Source organism: Gekko japonicus, unplaced genomic scaffold (assembly GCF_001447785.1).
Source record: "Gekko japonicus isolate JY-2015 unplaced genomic scaffold, Gekko_japonicus_V1.1 scaffold145, whole genome shotgun sequence".
In the NCBI taxonomy this organism is placed as follows: Eukaryota; Metazoa; Chordata; class Lepidosauria; order Squamata; family Gekkonidae; genus Gekko; species Gekko japonicus.
Genome location: NW_015173678.1, coordinates 1,361,693 through 1,378,381, shown reverse-complemented (window position 1 = coordinate 1,378,381; position 16,689 = coordinate 1,361,693). Strand labels below are relative to the sequence as shown.

The following is a 16,689-nucleotide window of genomic DNA, read 5'->3' as shown; positions in this document are numbered from 1 at the left end:
TGGCATGCCAGCACCATTCCCACCAGGCTCTGCCATGCCCCATGGAGAGGTGTCTTTGGGAAGGGGCCTCTGCAAGCTTGGGCTGTCTTCTCCACTGCCTGTCTGTATGGCCCCCAGGACTTCCAGCCCTCTTCCAAGCTTCACAATCCCATTGTCTTTCCTGCTAGATCTATTAGCATTTGTTAGAAGGTGAGGCTGGCAAGCTATTGATGGACTTCCTCCTTTCCAGAGAAAAGGGGGGGGGACCCTTTTAAAATGCCAAGTGGTGGTTTGCTCCTTGTAAACCTCCTGGGATAAAATGCATTCTGTTACACCTAACACTGAAAGATTTGTACTGGCTGCCCATTTGTTTCTGGGCACAATTCAAAATGTTGGTTTTTACCTTTAAGGACCTAAATGGCTTGGGGATAGGGTACTTCAAGGACCACCTGCTGCCTTATTGTCTAGCTCACCAGTTAAGATTTGGCCTTTCTCTGTATGTCCACTAGGAGTGTGGGGGGAAAATATCTCCCCCCCATTTCAGGTCTGTTGAACACGAAAAAAATATCAGTATTCTGAATATTCCAGAATACCAATATCAGTATTGCACTGGATGCAGGTAAATATTCAGATAACCTGGATATAATTGGCTCCATTATACCCTATGGGGACTGTCCCCATAGGGTATAATGAAGAATTGATCTGGGGGTATTCAAGGCTGGGGAGGGCAAATTTGCAGCATAGCTGCTGGTGCCTCTCTTCCCCCCCCCCCCCAAGTTTTAAAAAGATTGGACCAGGGGGTCCAATTCTACAGGCCCCCAAAGAAGATGCCCCTATCCTCCATTGAAACCAATGGAGAAAAAGTTCACTTGCCAAGTTGCGCCACAGTGGTGTTGCAACTTGGCAAGTGAACTCAGAAGGGATTTAAACTTTAAATGCCTGCTGAGTTCACTTGCCAAGTTGTGCCATGAGGGCGGCAGCGCAACTCAGCAAATGAACTTAGAAAGCATTTAAAGAGACTCCAGACTGTTTAAATGGCTTCTAGCTGCTCGAATAAAAGCTGAATAAATCAGCTTTTAATTGGGTGTGGCTATTTCAGTAGCCGAATCAGATTCTCCAATCTGTATTCAGTCCGTTATATATCGAGTGCACAACCCTAATTCTCACCTCAAAGGTGAGACAGGTGACAACCAAAGACAGGGCTTTTTCAGTAGTGGCACCTTGCTTATGGAATGCCCCACCTGGTGTCTATGCTGTTTTCTTTTAAGCAGCAGGCTAAAACATTTTTGTTATCCCAGGCTTTTAATTAAGGAGTTGACCTTTTAACAGTATTTTAGCCTGAAAACTGTTGTTTTGAGCTGTCTGTGGTCTGTTTTTATGGTTTTTTAAAAATTCGGGGTTGTGTTTTTAATGTTGAATTTTATTTAATATCTTTTTAATGTTTTATTTTATTATTTTTATTTTGTAAGCTGGTTGAGACAGATTTCTGGAGAGGTGGCATAATTTTTTTCTAAATTAACATATAAACTTATGTGCTTCTTAACAAATTAATCAACTTAATTGATGCACAGACCTAAAATTAAGATGTCACGGTGCTGCAAGTGTCATGGTGCTGTCACTTGGTGTTGCAAGTGTCAAACCTGCTCCTGTAGTAATTCATTAGCATTGCTTCAACTTCTGGTGTTCCATTGCTTATCCCTTTATCTAACTGTGAAGGGCTGACCGTCATGCAGATAGGAAATCAGTTTAACAGGCATAGCTATGATTTAGAGTTCTGTAATCCCAGGGCTAACATCTAGGCTTGCAGGGGGGAAAAACTGTTTGAAAAAAGCCCCTAATTTGGGAGGTAAACTAAACTACTCATATGTTGATAGCAACGTGTGCATTTGCAGCCATTGTAGAAGAAACGCAGCCAGGCCAGCCATAGGAACCTAGAAGAGCATGCAAACCTGCAGCAGCCAGGCAGCAATAATCAAGGAGGGAGTTTAGCAGTCCCATGATGGAGGTCAAAGACCCTTTGAGGGTGGGGGAAAGGAACAAGTGGTGTGTGTGTGGGGGGGAGAGTTGAAAGCGAGAACCGCTGCTGGCCAATAGGGAAGGAAAAGTAGTAAAAGGCCTAAAGGGAGTTCCTATCCTCATACTTCCACCCCTACCCTGTGTCTATCTAAACTGATTTGTATATGTTGAATTTTTTTAGTCCTGGAAAACAGGGTTAAAAAAAATAAAGGTCTCCTTGTTTCTTAGAACAATGTTAATTTCCTTAAGAAAATTTCCTAAACTCTGGTGACACTTGATAGTGCTGTACAAAGCTGAAGTGCCTGTTAAATTATGTCATTTAGGTGGAAGCTTCCAAGAAAGCATACCATGCAGCGTGCAAAGAAGAAAAACTTGCAGTATCCAGAGAGGCTAACAGTAAAGCTGACCCAACCCTGAATCCAGAACAGCTAAAGAAATTGCAAGACAAAGTGGATAAAAGTAAACAGGATGTGCTGAAGGTAAACTGTACATGCCAGAATGCTTTACAACTTGGTTTCTGAAGCAGATAAATAGCTATACAGTAAAAGCTCTAACTGATCAAATATGCCAGTTAAAGCTTGGAGTGTACTCCTCCCATCGTGCTATGTCAGTAAGGTACAGTTTGCTCTGTGCTCTGGGAGTGATCCCTGGAATGAAGCACAAAATTGTTTTGCATTTGTTTTATGCTGTTAGGATATTCATTCTGTGCAGATTAGGATGTGTTGTAGTGGTGAGCATATCACACTCCAACTCCCTCCCCCTCCCAATTATATTAAAAATCAGTCCCTTGCTCCTAGGATCAACTTGAATAATACATTTAGTTTAATAGGAACACTTAACACATAATCAGAGCTCTCAAATGAGGAAAAAATGTAATAAAACAAGATAAGTTATGGGGTAGAGTAGAGTTTGAAGGCTTCCTCTAGCTTAAGTGGCTCATCCACTGGACGAAGAGCCATATAATTTGGAGGAAAGCTTCTTGGAGGATGGTTGGATCCACCTCATTGTCTTAGGTGTTAAAGTATGATATAACATGTGATACCAAGGGAAAAACTGGAACATGAATATAAATATTAGCCTATATAACTGGATTGCATGGTTAATGCCAGTACTTTTTAAACCATAAAGCAAAGGTTATTTATATTTTAAAGAAACACTTAGAAATTGTGTTCACCAAACAGTAAATCTGATACGGCAAGCTTCTTTTACATTTCCAAGATCCATCAGATCTACAATGGAAGTCAGAATTCTCTGTCTTTGTACCAATTACTTTCTGCACGAATCAGAACAGTAGTAGTACTATTTTAGAAAAAAACACTAAAATTTATGGGGGGTGTTACTCAGCATCCGCTTGCTGGGAAATATTTCTGAACAGCAGAAATGTTATGAACACTGTCAAGCAGGTGACTGAGAAATTAGCATTCTCTATTTGTAAATTAATTCATTCGAAACCGAATGAGTGCCAGATCAGATTAGAACCTTGTTTAGGAGATCTGGCTTTATGGAATCCTTAGTCAAGCTTTAGACCTAATTTCAGCCTTGCCCTCTTGTTTTGAGTGAGTTTGGTAATGTAGCATGGTCAGCCTTTCCTTTGCTACAGCTTGGCTGATTTTCAGCATTTCCCACCTGGTCTATCTTGCTTTAATGATTACACAACAAAGACACACAAGCTCATTCAAGTGTAAAGAAAACTTTATTTTCACTTGAGGATAGGAGAGTATAGAGGAAACTTTTATTTTTGAAGTAAAACATTTTGATAAGTATTAAAACACCTGTTTTTTCAGTTAGGGTTTTTTCCCCCCTTTTTTTGGTATTGAGGGAAATATGGAGTGGGGAAGCTGATAATATGAGTAGGCAGGACTCCATTTTAAAGAACGAAAGGGGGAGCTTTTCTTTGGGTTATGAGGGAGGGAGCGATGAGGGAATAAAGTGAAAAGAAAGCAAAGAACAAAAAGCACACCAGGGAGATTTGTTTTAATAAAAGAATGCGGATGGTGATAAAACTACTCTCCTTAAATGTAAATGGTTTGGCCTCAGATGTTAAAAGATATAGAATTAAAAAATGTTAAAGGATCTTGATATATAGATATATTGTGCATTCAGGAAACATAAGAGTAGAAAGGATTTAAGACCATTGTTAAACTCACCAAGTTGGAATTTGCAAATAGAATCACGGGGAACAAAAAAAGCAAAGGGGAGTGGCTATACTATTACATTCTAGACTGAGTATAAATATTCTGGAGCAAAGCAAAGATAGAGAGGGTAGATTTATTTTTTTGAAATTTAGTATGAATGTCAAAAAATATACAGTAGCAAATATTTATGCACCAATTAAAGGTCAGACTTCATTCTTCATCAAGCAAAATGAATCTTCAGAGTAAGTCCGGTGTTTCATACAGGAACTAACTTACTTGACAGTAAAGAGTAAAGATAGAAATGAATTCCTAACTGTACATCCCTAGCTGTGAGAGAGTTATATTCTATGGAACTTCCAAGAAGGAGGATATTGCCACTAAGAGTAGCAATCTGGACACAGAGAGGGAAGGAAGAAAGGTCTTGACCCCACTATCTTATCTGACTAGCCTTGTTGCACCTGCAGCGTTGTTCATCTCTTTTTTGCACCTTTTGTAGTACTTTTTACACTAGACATTGCTTACACCAATAAGCCTTCTGTCAAAGTCTAGTGTACAAAGTCCACAAGATTCATCTTATGTAGACTTTCAGATCTTTTCCAAAAAGTGGTTTGGTGAGTGAATCCACAATATGCTCCAATGGTCCAGGAGTGGGACGTTCCTTACTTCTGGAATTAGGCTCCTCCTCCTGTAGCAGGGGCAGTCTTGCTGGTTGATCTAGTTGGGGGAGGGGCCTGTACCCCTGGACAGCCCCAGATTTTCCAGCCTTGCTGAACAAGCAGGATGTTGCTTGAAGGGCTCTACAGAGTGCGATGATCCAGGACCAAAGGAAGAACAGAAGACTGGGCCCATTGCTACTGCAATCGGTGGTTTAAAGGCCCAGACATTTTTCTTTGTGCCACAATCAGCAGCAGGGAAAGAGGTGAGCAGGTGGCTCTGGGAGCTCCCTAGTAGCTGCGGCTTCACCGTCGACTCCCACAGGGCTCTCACCTTTGGGTTGGAGAGCCCACCGCACTCCAACGGGGAACTGGTTGAGTCAGAGGAGGTGCCGAGGATGCACCGAGCTACCTGGCATATTCCCTGTGCACTGGGACCCCAGCACACACAGCTTGCAGAAGAAAGAATTCTTAGCTGGGAGCCTCACTCTTCTGAATGCCGGTAGGCAACCGGGGATTAAAGGGAGAGTTGGGCTGCTTGTGGTCACATACTGAGTAGCCCTGCATTGCCTGGAAGTCCCTTGGGATTGAATCCCATGATTGGGGGGGGGGATCCTCGCCCTGTTGTCCTTGTAAGAAGTCATCCCTCGACTCACTTGATGCAAAGGGAATCAGTGGATTAAACACTGAACATTCTCAAAATGGTCTCCATGAAGGGCTGTTGTGGAAGGGAGCAATAGGGAGAGCTCTGGAAGGGCAGGAGAACAATGGTGGTGGCCATTTTGTTTGCTCTTTTCCCTGATGGCAAGTTACTTTCACTTTGTCACAGGTCCCAAGTCTGCAAAACGGCAGATAAAGCTGGCCCATCTGATTCCCAGTAGAGGAAGAGTCCAATTAGGGAATTTGAGTTGCCCAGATATCCAGTCTCCCTGTCCACCCAGGAATCCTCAGAGTCACAGGACGTAGACTTAACTGGGGAAGAGGCAAAATCCAACCTTCTGCAATGTCTGAAGCTGGAGATGAAGAAAGAATTCAGAGAGTTGATTCAGGAAGCTAGACAAGACCCTAATGGGAGTATCCTCGGTTGGGGCAGACAACATAAACAGGCCTGCACCCAAAAGGGGAGAACACCTAGAAGTAATTCTGGTTCACCCCCCAGACCAAAAAAAGAACAGACAGGAATTTTCCCTATCAAGAAAACACAGCCCTGTGCTGGATGTTCAGGAAGGTGGCTCTGAATCCTCAGTCTTTTCCTAAGATAAGGAGGAAGGAGAGCTTTCTGAAGAGGAAGAGGTCCCTACAGTGCAGTCTAGGCTTTTCCCACAGGAGCTGTATGCACATCTTCTTCCTAAGGTGCTGAGGACCCTAGAGATACCTTCTAAATTTAAAGAAAAAGTGGAGACTGATTCAGATTTTAAAACAGGTTCAGGGAAGTTAATGCCAAAATTGTCAGCTGCACAATCAGATATTCTACTCCCTGCAGTATCATGTCAGCTGAATGGGAAAATCCTACTAGACCTAAAGCTAATAATCAAGTTTTCTCCAAATTTTATTGTCTGACACCAGAGGCTGCCAAGAGGATTAAGCTGCTGGTGGTAGATGAGCCAATCACCAGCCTGGCCTCTAACTCAGTTCTTCCCATGGATGCAGATGGGCTTCCTAGGGATCACTGTGACAGAAGACTGGAGCAAGCTCTTCGTAAGGATTTTGAAGCTTCATCTTGCTCTCTGAGGGCATCCACGGCTGGTTCCCTGTTTGCGAGGGCTGCTTATGCATGAGCGTCCGAACTAGCCTCTGCAGAATATGCTGTCTTGAAGGAATTTAACGATGAACTCAAAAAGATTGTCTTGGCTACAGTATTTGTGGCTTATGTCACTCTTGATGCCTTACAGCAATCAGAGAGAGCCATGGCATGCAGTGTGGCATCTAGAAGGAAGAACTGGCTCGGGAATTGGGATGTGGACTCATCAACCCAGGCTAAAGTCACTGCAGTTTCATTCAAAGGTGCAACCCTTTTTGGAGAAGGTCTAGATAGATATTTGGTCAAGGACAAAGACAAAAAGAAGGTGCTACCATCAAAAAAGGACTTCAAACCCCAGAAGAGTTTCAGTCCTTTCGTGATTCCAAAAAGATGTACAGATCAGGTTTCTCCAAGGTGTCCTAAGGAAGATGGCAACACAAGTCCCACAACCTTAAGTCCTCCTTTCCCAGCAAAGGTGATCAAGGGGCCAAAACTACTGAGAAAGGATCAACAGCGTGACTATGCTGACTCAGAGGAATTCTAGGGGAAAGAAGGCTGCTTACAATTCTTTGCACATCATTGGAGGGAGACAGTGACAGACCAATGGGTGCTAGACACCGTGTCCAATAGATATGCCCTAGAATTCAACATCTTTCCCAAAGATTGCATCCTTCGAATCCCAGAAAACCAGTCATTAGAGAAGCATCTGTTACTAGAAGTTGCCATTCAGCATCTCCTGGACCTAGGGGCCATACAAAGGGTCAGATACCTTTGATACACAGGGTGATTCAAAAGCTGTTGGAGCAGAAAGTGGAGTTGGTGAGGATCGTGCCGTTTTGGCCAAGGACAGCTTGGTTCCATGATCTAAAAGCTCTCTCTGTACAGGAACCATGGTGACTGCCTTTTCGGGACAATCTCTTGACTCATGGCACGAATCAACACCCTCAACTGACCCTTTTAAGCCTAACAGCTTGGAGGTTGAGTGGCAGCAGTTAGAAGGGTTGGGGTACGCTGACAGGGTTATCAATACCATTCTAGCTTCTAGGAAGTAGTCTACTAATAGAGTATACAATTCAACATGGCAGGTCTTTAGTTCATGGTGTGGGCAGCGTAGCCTGGACCCCCTTAAAGTGTCATTTGGGTCTTTCCTCCTTTTCTTCCAGGACGTGGAAGGGTCTTAGTGCTAGTACTTTGAAAGGGCAGGTGGCTGCTATCTCAGCGGTTCATGGATCCAAAAAAGGGAAGTCACTGACCCAGCATCCTCATGTTAAGCATTTCCTGTGGGGAATCAGGTTGTTAAAGCCACCACCAGTTCACTGGTTCCCGAAGGTGAATCTTAATGTAGTTTTGCAGGTGTTATGTAAACCCCCATTTTAAACTCATGACCTCATGCCCATTGAAGGAGTTATCCTTTAAAAACTTCTGGTGGGGGTGACATCTCCACAACAAGTGTCAAAACTGAGGGCTCTGTCCGTACATTTCTCAAAATAGGGTGGTGCTCCACCCAGACCCAGCGTTCATTCCCAAGATAAATTTGGTGTTTCATAGATCAGAACAAATTGTGGTTCCATCCTTTTGCCCCAATCCTAGGCCTGATAGGGGAAAAGAGTGGCATTGTTTGGACGTGCGCAGAGCACTTAGTTATTACATAGAGAGGACTAAGCAGTGTCAAAAATTGGAGACAGTGTTTGTCTCTTTTTGTAAGTTCTCCTTAGGTCAACAGGTTTCCGTCTCTACTCTTAGCAGGTGGATGAGGGGCAGTATAATACTGGCATACAAGGCTAAAGGTTTGGATCCTCCGGAGGTGATCACCACACACTTAGTGAGGGGGGCATCCATGTCAGTTGCATATAGAGGATCTGAAACTGGTTAACTGTTAAAATGATTCAGTGAATTACTTTTAGTCTTCAGGGTTGCATTTAATTAAGTTCATTAGTAAATTCTATTTTTTCAGGCTAAAGTTGCATGGGGAAAATAACAAATGCTTGCTTTGTCTTTTTCTCTGCCATCAGTGGGAATTCCTAAACCAGATTAGTACATGGTAGCCTATGCTTTTTAAAACAGAGCTATTAGGAAATGGGGAAATGTCCGTACAGTGATAAATCCTCATTTGTTTTGGCTTAGGGGAGAGGGAGAGAAAGTGGGCTGGTGAAAGCGGAGGGACTAGGAGGGGGCTTTTCAGCATGAAGTAGCAGAGCTTTGACCCTGGCATCCAGCGTGGTTTGCTGGCTCATCTCAGCCAATGGAGCCCGCAAGCTCTGGGGCAAGAGCCAGAAAATCGATGACATCTTGCGGGGGGGGGAGCCCCATAGGGCGCTGCCCCATGGGCCGCCATGCAGGCTGGGGTGCTGCTATCAAGCTGGGGTAGCTAGGGAGGGAGTCTCTCAAAGTTCAACTCAGAAAGGCTTCGGAGGGTGCACCACAAACTGCTTTGATGCTGCAGCAACCCCAGCTACCTTTCCACACTGTCCTAATTGCTTCACATACCTACTCGCTCGGCTTGAGGAGGCTGTTGAGCCTGTAATCAACTCACAGCAATGCTGAAAGGGGGGGGAGAGAAAGGCATGAAAATAAATACGAACAGCTTCGAGGCCAGCACCAGCAGCAAGAGGCTGCCCGGGGTAGCAGCAGGTGGGCAAGGTGGAAGTGGAGTGGGGCGGGTGAACCAGGTGGGGAAGGCGGCCATTCCCAAGCAGCCTCCTTCCAAGGCCTCATGCTTTCTTCCCCCTTCCCACCTCAGCAACTATGGTGGCAGTGGCAGAAACTGCCGGCTCCTACTTGCTCATTCTCTCGCTGGGCTGCCTCTTTCCCCTCCATTCTCCTAACGGAGCCTCTCAAGATAGCCAGGAAAGCAAGCAGCCTGCCCACTTAGGTGGTCTACTCCTGTCAGTCCTCCACCTTCTGCTGCTGCCACAGACAGAGGCTGGCTGGTGCCTACTTTGCTTCTCCCTGTCCTGATGCTGGCTCACTCCTCTCCCCTCCTTCTCTGTGTTTACCTCTCCAGCATGGGAAGATGCTTGGGTTGAGGCGGGACCTGGCCCTTCCTGCCTAGGCTTGGCCGCTGGGAAGGAAGTGCACTCCCAGCTAAAGTTTTTGCGCTGCTGGTTTAAGATTAATGTGCCCAGCGCACATAGCACACCTTAGAGGGGACTCTGGTCAGGCATGTTGTAATTTTAACATGTACATTATATGGAGTGTGTTATACAATCTTAAACCACTGAGGAAGGCCTCACGGGTGAAACACAGTGTATGTTTATTTTATATTATTAAAACTGTACCTGGTGTTAATTGCCTTTACAGTGTTGCCTCTATTTAATTTTGTTCGCAATATCTTTTTAACTCTTTGGTAATACTCCTTGGTTGTATTTTTCTTAGCAAGGGTATGTTCAATGTTGTCCAAAATTCCAAAATATTTGTACTTTTCTTCAAAGCTCAGTGCTTTGATGATGATGTTATTGTTTGGCATTTTGATTTCTTCTTCTTCAATGATCATTCCTTTGTCCATTGCTTACGCTGCACACTTGTCAAGGCCAAATTCCATTGCTATATTTTTGTGAATATTCAAATGGTATTTAGTAAAGATTCAATCTCTGATTATGATTTTCCATATAATTTCGAGCTATCCATATACAAGAAGTGTGACATTTTTGAGCCTGTTTGAAAGCTGGTATCCTAGGCCTGTGCTGTTGAGAATTGTTGTTTTTGTTATTCCTGAAAGTATCCAGTGGCCAGCATGGCCATGCTGTGCACCACCAGAGGTTGCCATCTTTGTGTTGGATTTTATAACTCTGCATGTGAGAGAATCTGGGAAGGAAAGGGCTGAGAGAATTCTCTCACTCAGGTACACTTTGCAGTTTTCCCCACCCTCTCATCAGTTAGAAGTTGAGCCTCTTTTGGCTGTTGCTTGCCTTTTGTTTTTTCTTATATAGGACCTGCCTTCTCTCTGTTGCCTGGGCTTGCAGCTGTAGCAAATTAACCCTTTTGAAGTTGATCTGTTTACAATAAGTTAAATGTACCTACATGAATATGTCATGTAAGATGTGCTTCTATTTTTGTAAGTAACATTTCTTTCTTTTGTTACCATTAGATCTTTTTTGTAATTTCTTTGGACAGCAGTTTCTTTTAACTAGGAAACGTGGAGGATTGTGGATACTGCGTAAGCTTCTGTGCTTTATTTAAAACATTGAACCCAATATTTTGAGCCTTTGTTCTTGCCTGCTCCTGCCTTGCTGACACTTATAGAGGCTCTGGCAATTTTCTACCTTTAATCAGATGTGTCTATCCTTAGCTTACAACCCTGTTGGCAGAGTGATTGTAGAACAAAAGTTTGCAAGCTGGGTAAAGTATAGAGAAAGCTTTATTCAGGAGCTAACATACTTTATAGTAAAAAGTAGAGATAGATTCCTAGCTACATACTTAGCAGAGAGAGAGTGAGTTGCATTCTGTTGATTTTCTGAGGAGGAGGAGGACAGGCCCATAGCTACAGTGGGGCATTTCAGGGCTAGGCCCCCTGAGTTACTGGCAAGGCCCCACAAGCGGTGGCAGGTATGGGGAAGGAACTGGGTATTCCTTTAATTTGATTAGTCAGTGTCTCCCAAGAAATTTAAATGCCCCCCGACTTAAAAAATCCTGGCTATGGGCCTGGAGGAGGACAGTGCCTATAAGAGTAGCAGTTGGGGGGGGCATGGCAGCTGTCCTTTCGGTCAGCTGCAGTTCTTATGCTCTCCTGCTACCCCCAATGGAAAAACAATGTTTACTATTCAAAAAAACAATGTAACTTTACAAAAACTTTCAATGCCAGGCAGGAAAGAGCCCGAGGGAAAAGGGGAGCTAAAAACTCGCCTCTCAAACTGCCAAGGAAGGATATTACTGATTCAGAAGAATCAGAGCGAGAGCTCTCCTTGCTAGAGGAAATAGTGGCGGCAGGAGGGAATTCAAACCAAAACTATCAGGCTCCAATTACACAGGCATTAACAAAAATAAAGGAGGAAATTAAAAGCGAGATAAAAGCTTTGTCTTCTGATGTTGGACAATTAAGAAAGGAATTTGCTCAGTTCAAGCTCGTTGTTGACCCAATAAATCAGAAAGTAGACGAACTTACCTCATCGGGGAAAGCGACGGGGAAGAAAGTGGAATCCTCACTTCAAATCGCTAGAAAAGCAGCTGCTGATTTGTCGGAGGTACAAGAGTTTGAGAAGTAGGCTAAAAATAAAATTATCCTTCAGGAGACCAGGTTAAGGGAAAGGAAAGTGAAACTACGTGGAGTTTCCTCAAACTTTTGTGCAACAGGTCATCTTAAAGAGGAACTAAACAAATGGTTTTTGCAGACGCTTCAGTCGGAGGGAGTAACAGAGACCTCTGAAGAGATAATTACCTCGGCTTTCCAAATTAACATTTCAAAGAGAGCTCCCCCAGGCGTTCTGCAAGACATTGTCATCGAATTCAAAGAGCTACACATCAGAAACAAACTTTTTAAAATAGCTCGATAAAAACAAGGTTTGCCCCTTGAAGACACGTGTGTTTTTGTATGCTGACGTCATCCCAGAGGTGCTGATTGCGAGACAAAGATTGCGTGAAACTGCAAAGACATTGAGAGAAAAGAAAATACCATATAGATGGCTAGCACTCGGCCATTTGGTGGTTAATTTAAATAACAAAACATTTATAGCACATAATGAGATAACGGATAAAAAACTTATCGAGGCTGTTACTAAATTCAAAGAAGGAGGTGTGTGAAGGGAACAATATACTCTGGTGTGGATAATTAGGCTATAGTGTAAGTAGGGGAAAACAATTGAAAGTAAGATTTATTAGTACAAGAGTAGACTTGAACTCTAAACATGTTTAAGTAAGAATAGTTATCTGTGTAAATTGTTCGATTAGAGGGTTAGAGTCTTTACTGTTATAATAGGGTATAGCAAGGAGGTGAAGAGTGGGCCCCCCAAGACCTCCAAATAAAGGGAGAGAGGAGGTTTACCTCTCACTGCAGAGTTGTTCTCTATAGCACCCATAATCGGAGGCAACCCTTTCAAAGTTTCTTTTCAGGTACAGAAGAAGATGGAGAAGAATAGTAGTAATTGAGGTAGAAATGAACTGTAGATTATGAGTTGTATTATGATTAACTATAAACTATGGGGAAGTTGGACGGGAATTATAAACGGGCATATGAAAAGAAGAGGGACTAAATGAGAGTAAAAAATTTAGGCTGTTGGAATAGTAACCTCAGATGAATTTCTCTTTATTTTGTTTGGTTATTATGATTGTTAAAAATGGAAAATGAGTATATCAATAAGATGGATAATGAATGTGTGTTCGTGGATTGATAGATATACTCAATAAAAAACTTAAGTTGGGGGGAAAAAGAGTAGCAGTTTGGAGACTGACAAAGAAAGACACTTATCAGGAAGAAAAGTGCTAACCATACTATCCTTTTTGACTAGTCTTGCTGCCCTCTGCAGGGTTCTTCTGTTCTTTTGCACCTTTTTGTACGGCAGACATTGCTTACTCTAACAGCTTATCCTTAAATTCTTATACTGAAATCGTTATTTCCAAATGAAGGGAAATAAATCCCTTGGCCAAAACAGGCACATGGCACAGCATTTTAATTTTTGTGTGGCATAGTGGTTAGAGGTGTTGAACTAGAATTTGGAGACCCAGGTTCAAATGCACACTTGCCATGAAACTCATTGGGTGATCTTGGGCCATCCCCTCTCTCCATCTAACCCATTTCACAAGGTAGTTGTGGGGTTAAAGTGGAGGAGGGAGAAAAAAATATGTCACCACAAGTTCCTTGGAGGGAGGACAAGATACTATAAAAATATCCTGAATGTTGTAAAGTATTTATAGTCTGCTACATATGCATTACTTAGGTTTACACAATTGACACTCTGATATTCATAGTAATATGCCTATTTTTTTTTAAGACAAAAGAAAAGTATGAAAAATCTCTTAAAGAGCTGGACAATGCTACACCACAGTATATGGAAAACATGGAGCTGGTTTTTGAACAATGTCAGCAGTTTGAAGAGAAACGCCTCCGTTTTTTCCGAGAAGTGCTGCTGGAAGTCCAGAAACATCTGGACTTATCTACTACTGGAAGGTAAATGTGTGAAGCGCAAGCCATTTCATACTGGAGTCTTGGTGTGAAGAAAAAGCATAATGGAAATCAGTTATGTCAGAAGCTGAGTAGCCCTGCTGAGTCCATCCAGTCATCCCTGTAGTCCAGCATCTTGTTTGCAATGCCACAGGGATGCTCACAAGCTCTTCAGCATCTGGCAGTTGGAGGCATTTTATCTCTGAACCCAGAAGGCCCCATCTGTCCACCTCCCTTTTAAATTTGTCTAAACCAGTGGACATTGTGTCAGTGAGTTCCATGAGTCAACTACCCATTGGATGAAATAGAATTTCATTTTGTCAGTATTTAACACACTGCCAGTCAAATCTTACTGCTTGATAGAGTGATAGTACTGTGGAAGTTAGAGTGGAGCTTTTCTTCATCCACTCTCTCTACATGATGCATAATTTGGTAGTCTATCCTGTCACCCGTCAGTCACCTTTTTTTCTAAACTAAAAAGACCCTTTAGCTTTGCCTCATAAGGCAGGCTTTCTAAATGCTGTGGTCATTTTAGTTGCCCCTTGCTGCATTTCCCCCAGATGTTCTGTATCCTCTTCAAGATGCAGTGTGACCAGAATGTGGCTGCATCAGGGGCTTGTATATACACATTACTATACTGCAGTTTTATTTTTCAGTCCCTTTCCTGATGAGATCCCTAGCTGGGATTTTCATTGTTTTTGCTTCACACAAAGTTGATGTTTTCCATGAGCTATCCACCACCAAAGGTGACTTTTTCCCTTTAGTGTGTCACTGTGAGTTCAGATCCTGTCAGTTTATAGTTGTACTGCAGCACACTGAGGGTTGGATCTCTTGAGGTTGTTTTGCTAACAGCAGGGCCTTCATCTAGCACCAGGAAAGCTGTGCCATTGGCAGAGTAGAATCACTGAATCCCCAGCTCTTAGGATTGTAACACATTTTTATATTGAACTTTTGATTTTTGAAAATATTAGAGAAGAAAGAAGCAAACCTTGTCTTTAATTTTGAAATATATTCATTGAGCCTGATGCATTTTGAAAGCATTCAGATTTATTCTAGGACTGTCACCCGTTTTAAACAAAGTCAGTTATGTAAACTTACTCATGCTCAAAAGCTTTCTCTTGTTGTTGTTGTTTTTTGGTGTGTGGACAGCAGTCTATGAAAGATTTCCCTCTAGAGTTAGTAGTAAGGGAGACTCATAGCATCTGCCACCCACAACTTTGTCAGTTTCTGTAATAAAGCAAGTAACATTTTAAAAAGTCTACTGCCCAATTAGATGACCAAAGGGGCTTGACTAGGTAGGTCAACTAAACATTGCTGCCTTCATTTCACAGTGGACATTAGTAAATATCTAGTGATTAAAATATAAATGCTAGCAGTGGCAGCTGTCCTCCTTTAAGAGAAATGTTGCTATGCAGGACACAGAAATTAAACTTCTGGTTCCTGCTGCATCCATCTTTCTGTTTTCATAAACAGGTTTGTTGTAGTGAAGTGTTTGATTAAAAGTGGGGGGAAATGTATTTCTAACACATGGGAAGTCAACATTTCTGTTAAGGAACAGTAAATGTTAGAATTCTAGAGAGTTTGTGTATACGCATCACAAAGGATCAGGGCAGGTAATGATATAAAAAAAATAACAAATATTTCTAAATAAAATGTCACTGAAGACGCTGTGTCCAACCCAGTGTACAAAGTGTTGATAAAACCTTCATTTCAGCAAGTGCTTTTGAAACTTGCTTATGGAAATCTGCTGACTGCTCTTTCATGGCAAGCAGTATAGTATAAAGGATGCTAATGTTGCAGTTTAACCTTCCAAGACAGAAATATAGCACCTTTTAAACCCCAATCTGTAAAATAGAACCTGACTTTATTTTATTTATTTCTTGCTGTTATGTAGAAGTCCTTTATTCTTTCCTTTGTCCCCCCTTTCTATTTTTTTTCTTCTTAAACAGCAAATGAAAATGATGGTGCCATTAGGGCAACCTACCTTAAACTGAGGTACGATAGGCTCTTACCCAAGAATTGAAGGCCAGTGGTCTAGAGGACTGTCCACCAGTTGTTTGACTTTTGCTGTCAAAGAAAGATACATCGCAGTTAAAGCAAATGTTCATCACATTCAGAGTTTGACATTCATCCAGTCCATAGGCAGTGGATCACAGGCTAAGAGCCCTTTGGCTGTCACCCTTCGGTTTGAGCCTCAGCCCCTGCACCTGTTTAAATAGGCCAGGTGCCTGTAAAAGAGGCAAGAGCTCCAGTGAGTGAGCAGATTGTGCCACCTTAAAGGGTCAGGTGGTAAAAAGCAGGTAGCACCCCAGGAGCTTCCTTCCACTCTTATATATCACTAAGCTTAAACAATAGCCCTGTATAGCTAATCCATCTGTGTGTTGACCCACTGTGCTGGTATGAACACGCTGGCCCTGCCCCCTGTGCAATAGCTGAGTTGTCTGCATGGTGCAGAGGAAGTGCCCACAAAAACTCCCCCTTCCTATGATTAGCAATGCTGCTTTCTTTCTTTCCTTCCTTCTTTTCCTTTCCTTTAATGATAGAGCTCTTTTGGCCACAGTCTTAAGCCTAAATGCTGCTTTCCAAATGTTGCTGAAAACGGGAGGAGGAGTCACTTCCTCCTCATGTTCACAGTAGGCAGATGACTTCGTGAGCAGGTGGAGGCAGTGTGCTCAGGCCCTCCTCCTTTGCACATTGAGTCAGGGCTAATCATGTTGGTGCTTGTTAGAATTACTTCAGCACCATGCTTGAGCACTGCCTTAATAAGGTTTGTTTTTAGTTAGACTAAAATGGATTGCAGAAATATTGTTAGACTCCGTTTCATCACTCTGAAGAGCTGCAATCTAATAACATAAGCAATGACTCCACTTTCATCGTTAGTGATAAAACAAGGGGTGGACCCGCGATACTCGCGGGGGGGGGAGGCAGAGGAGAAAGCAGGAGGAGGAGGTAAGTACCCCCCCATCCTGCTGGTTCCCCCCTGTCCTCCACCCCCCCTCCATCTCCCCCCATTGCCTCTCCCCCCCAGCTCCTCTTCCCCCCCAACCCGGCACTGAAGCCAGGGGCCCCCTT

The 16,689-nt window shown here is 42.9% G+C and overlaps 1 protein-coding gene across 2 annotated transcripts in view; it reads left to right on the top strand.

Annotated features, from left to right (window-relative positions):
• Nucleotides 1–16,689, top strand: part of PACSIN2 (protein kinase C and casein kinase substrate in neurons 2) — an 88,395-nt gene that overhangs the window by 54,551 nt on the left and 17,155 nt on the right. For both annotated transcript variants that reach the window (XM_015422982.1, XM_015422981.1), the window contains exons 5-6: nt 2,319–2,474; nt 13,448–13,623. In XM_015422982.1, the coding sequence (XP_015278468.1) occupies nt 2,319–2,474; nt 13,448–13,623 (332 nt within the window). The remainder of the gene's footprint in view (nt 1–2,318; nt 2,475–13,447; nt 13,624–16,689) is intronic.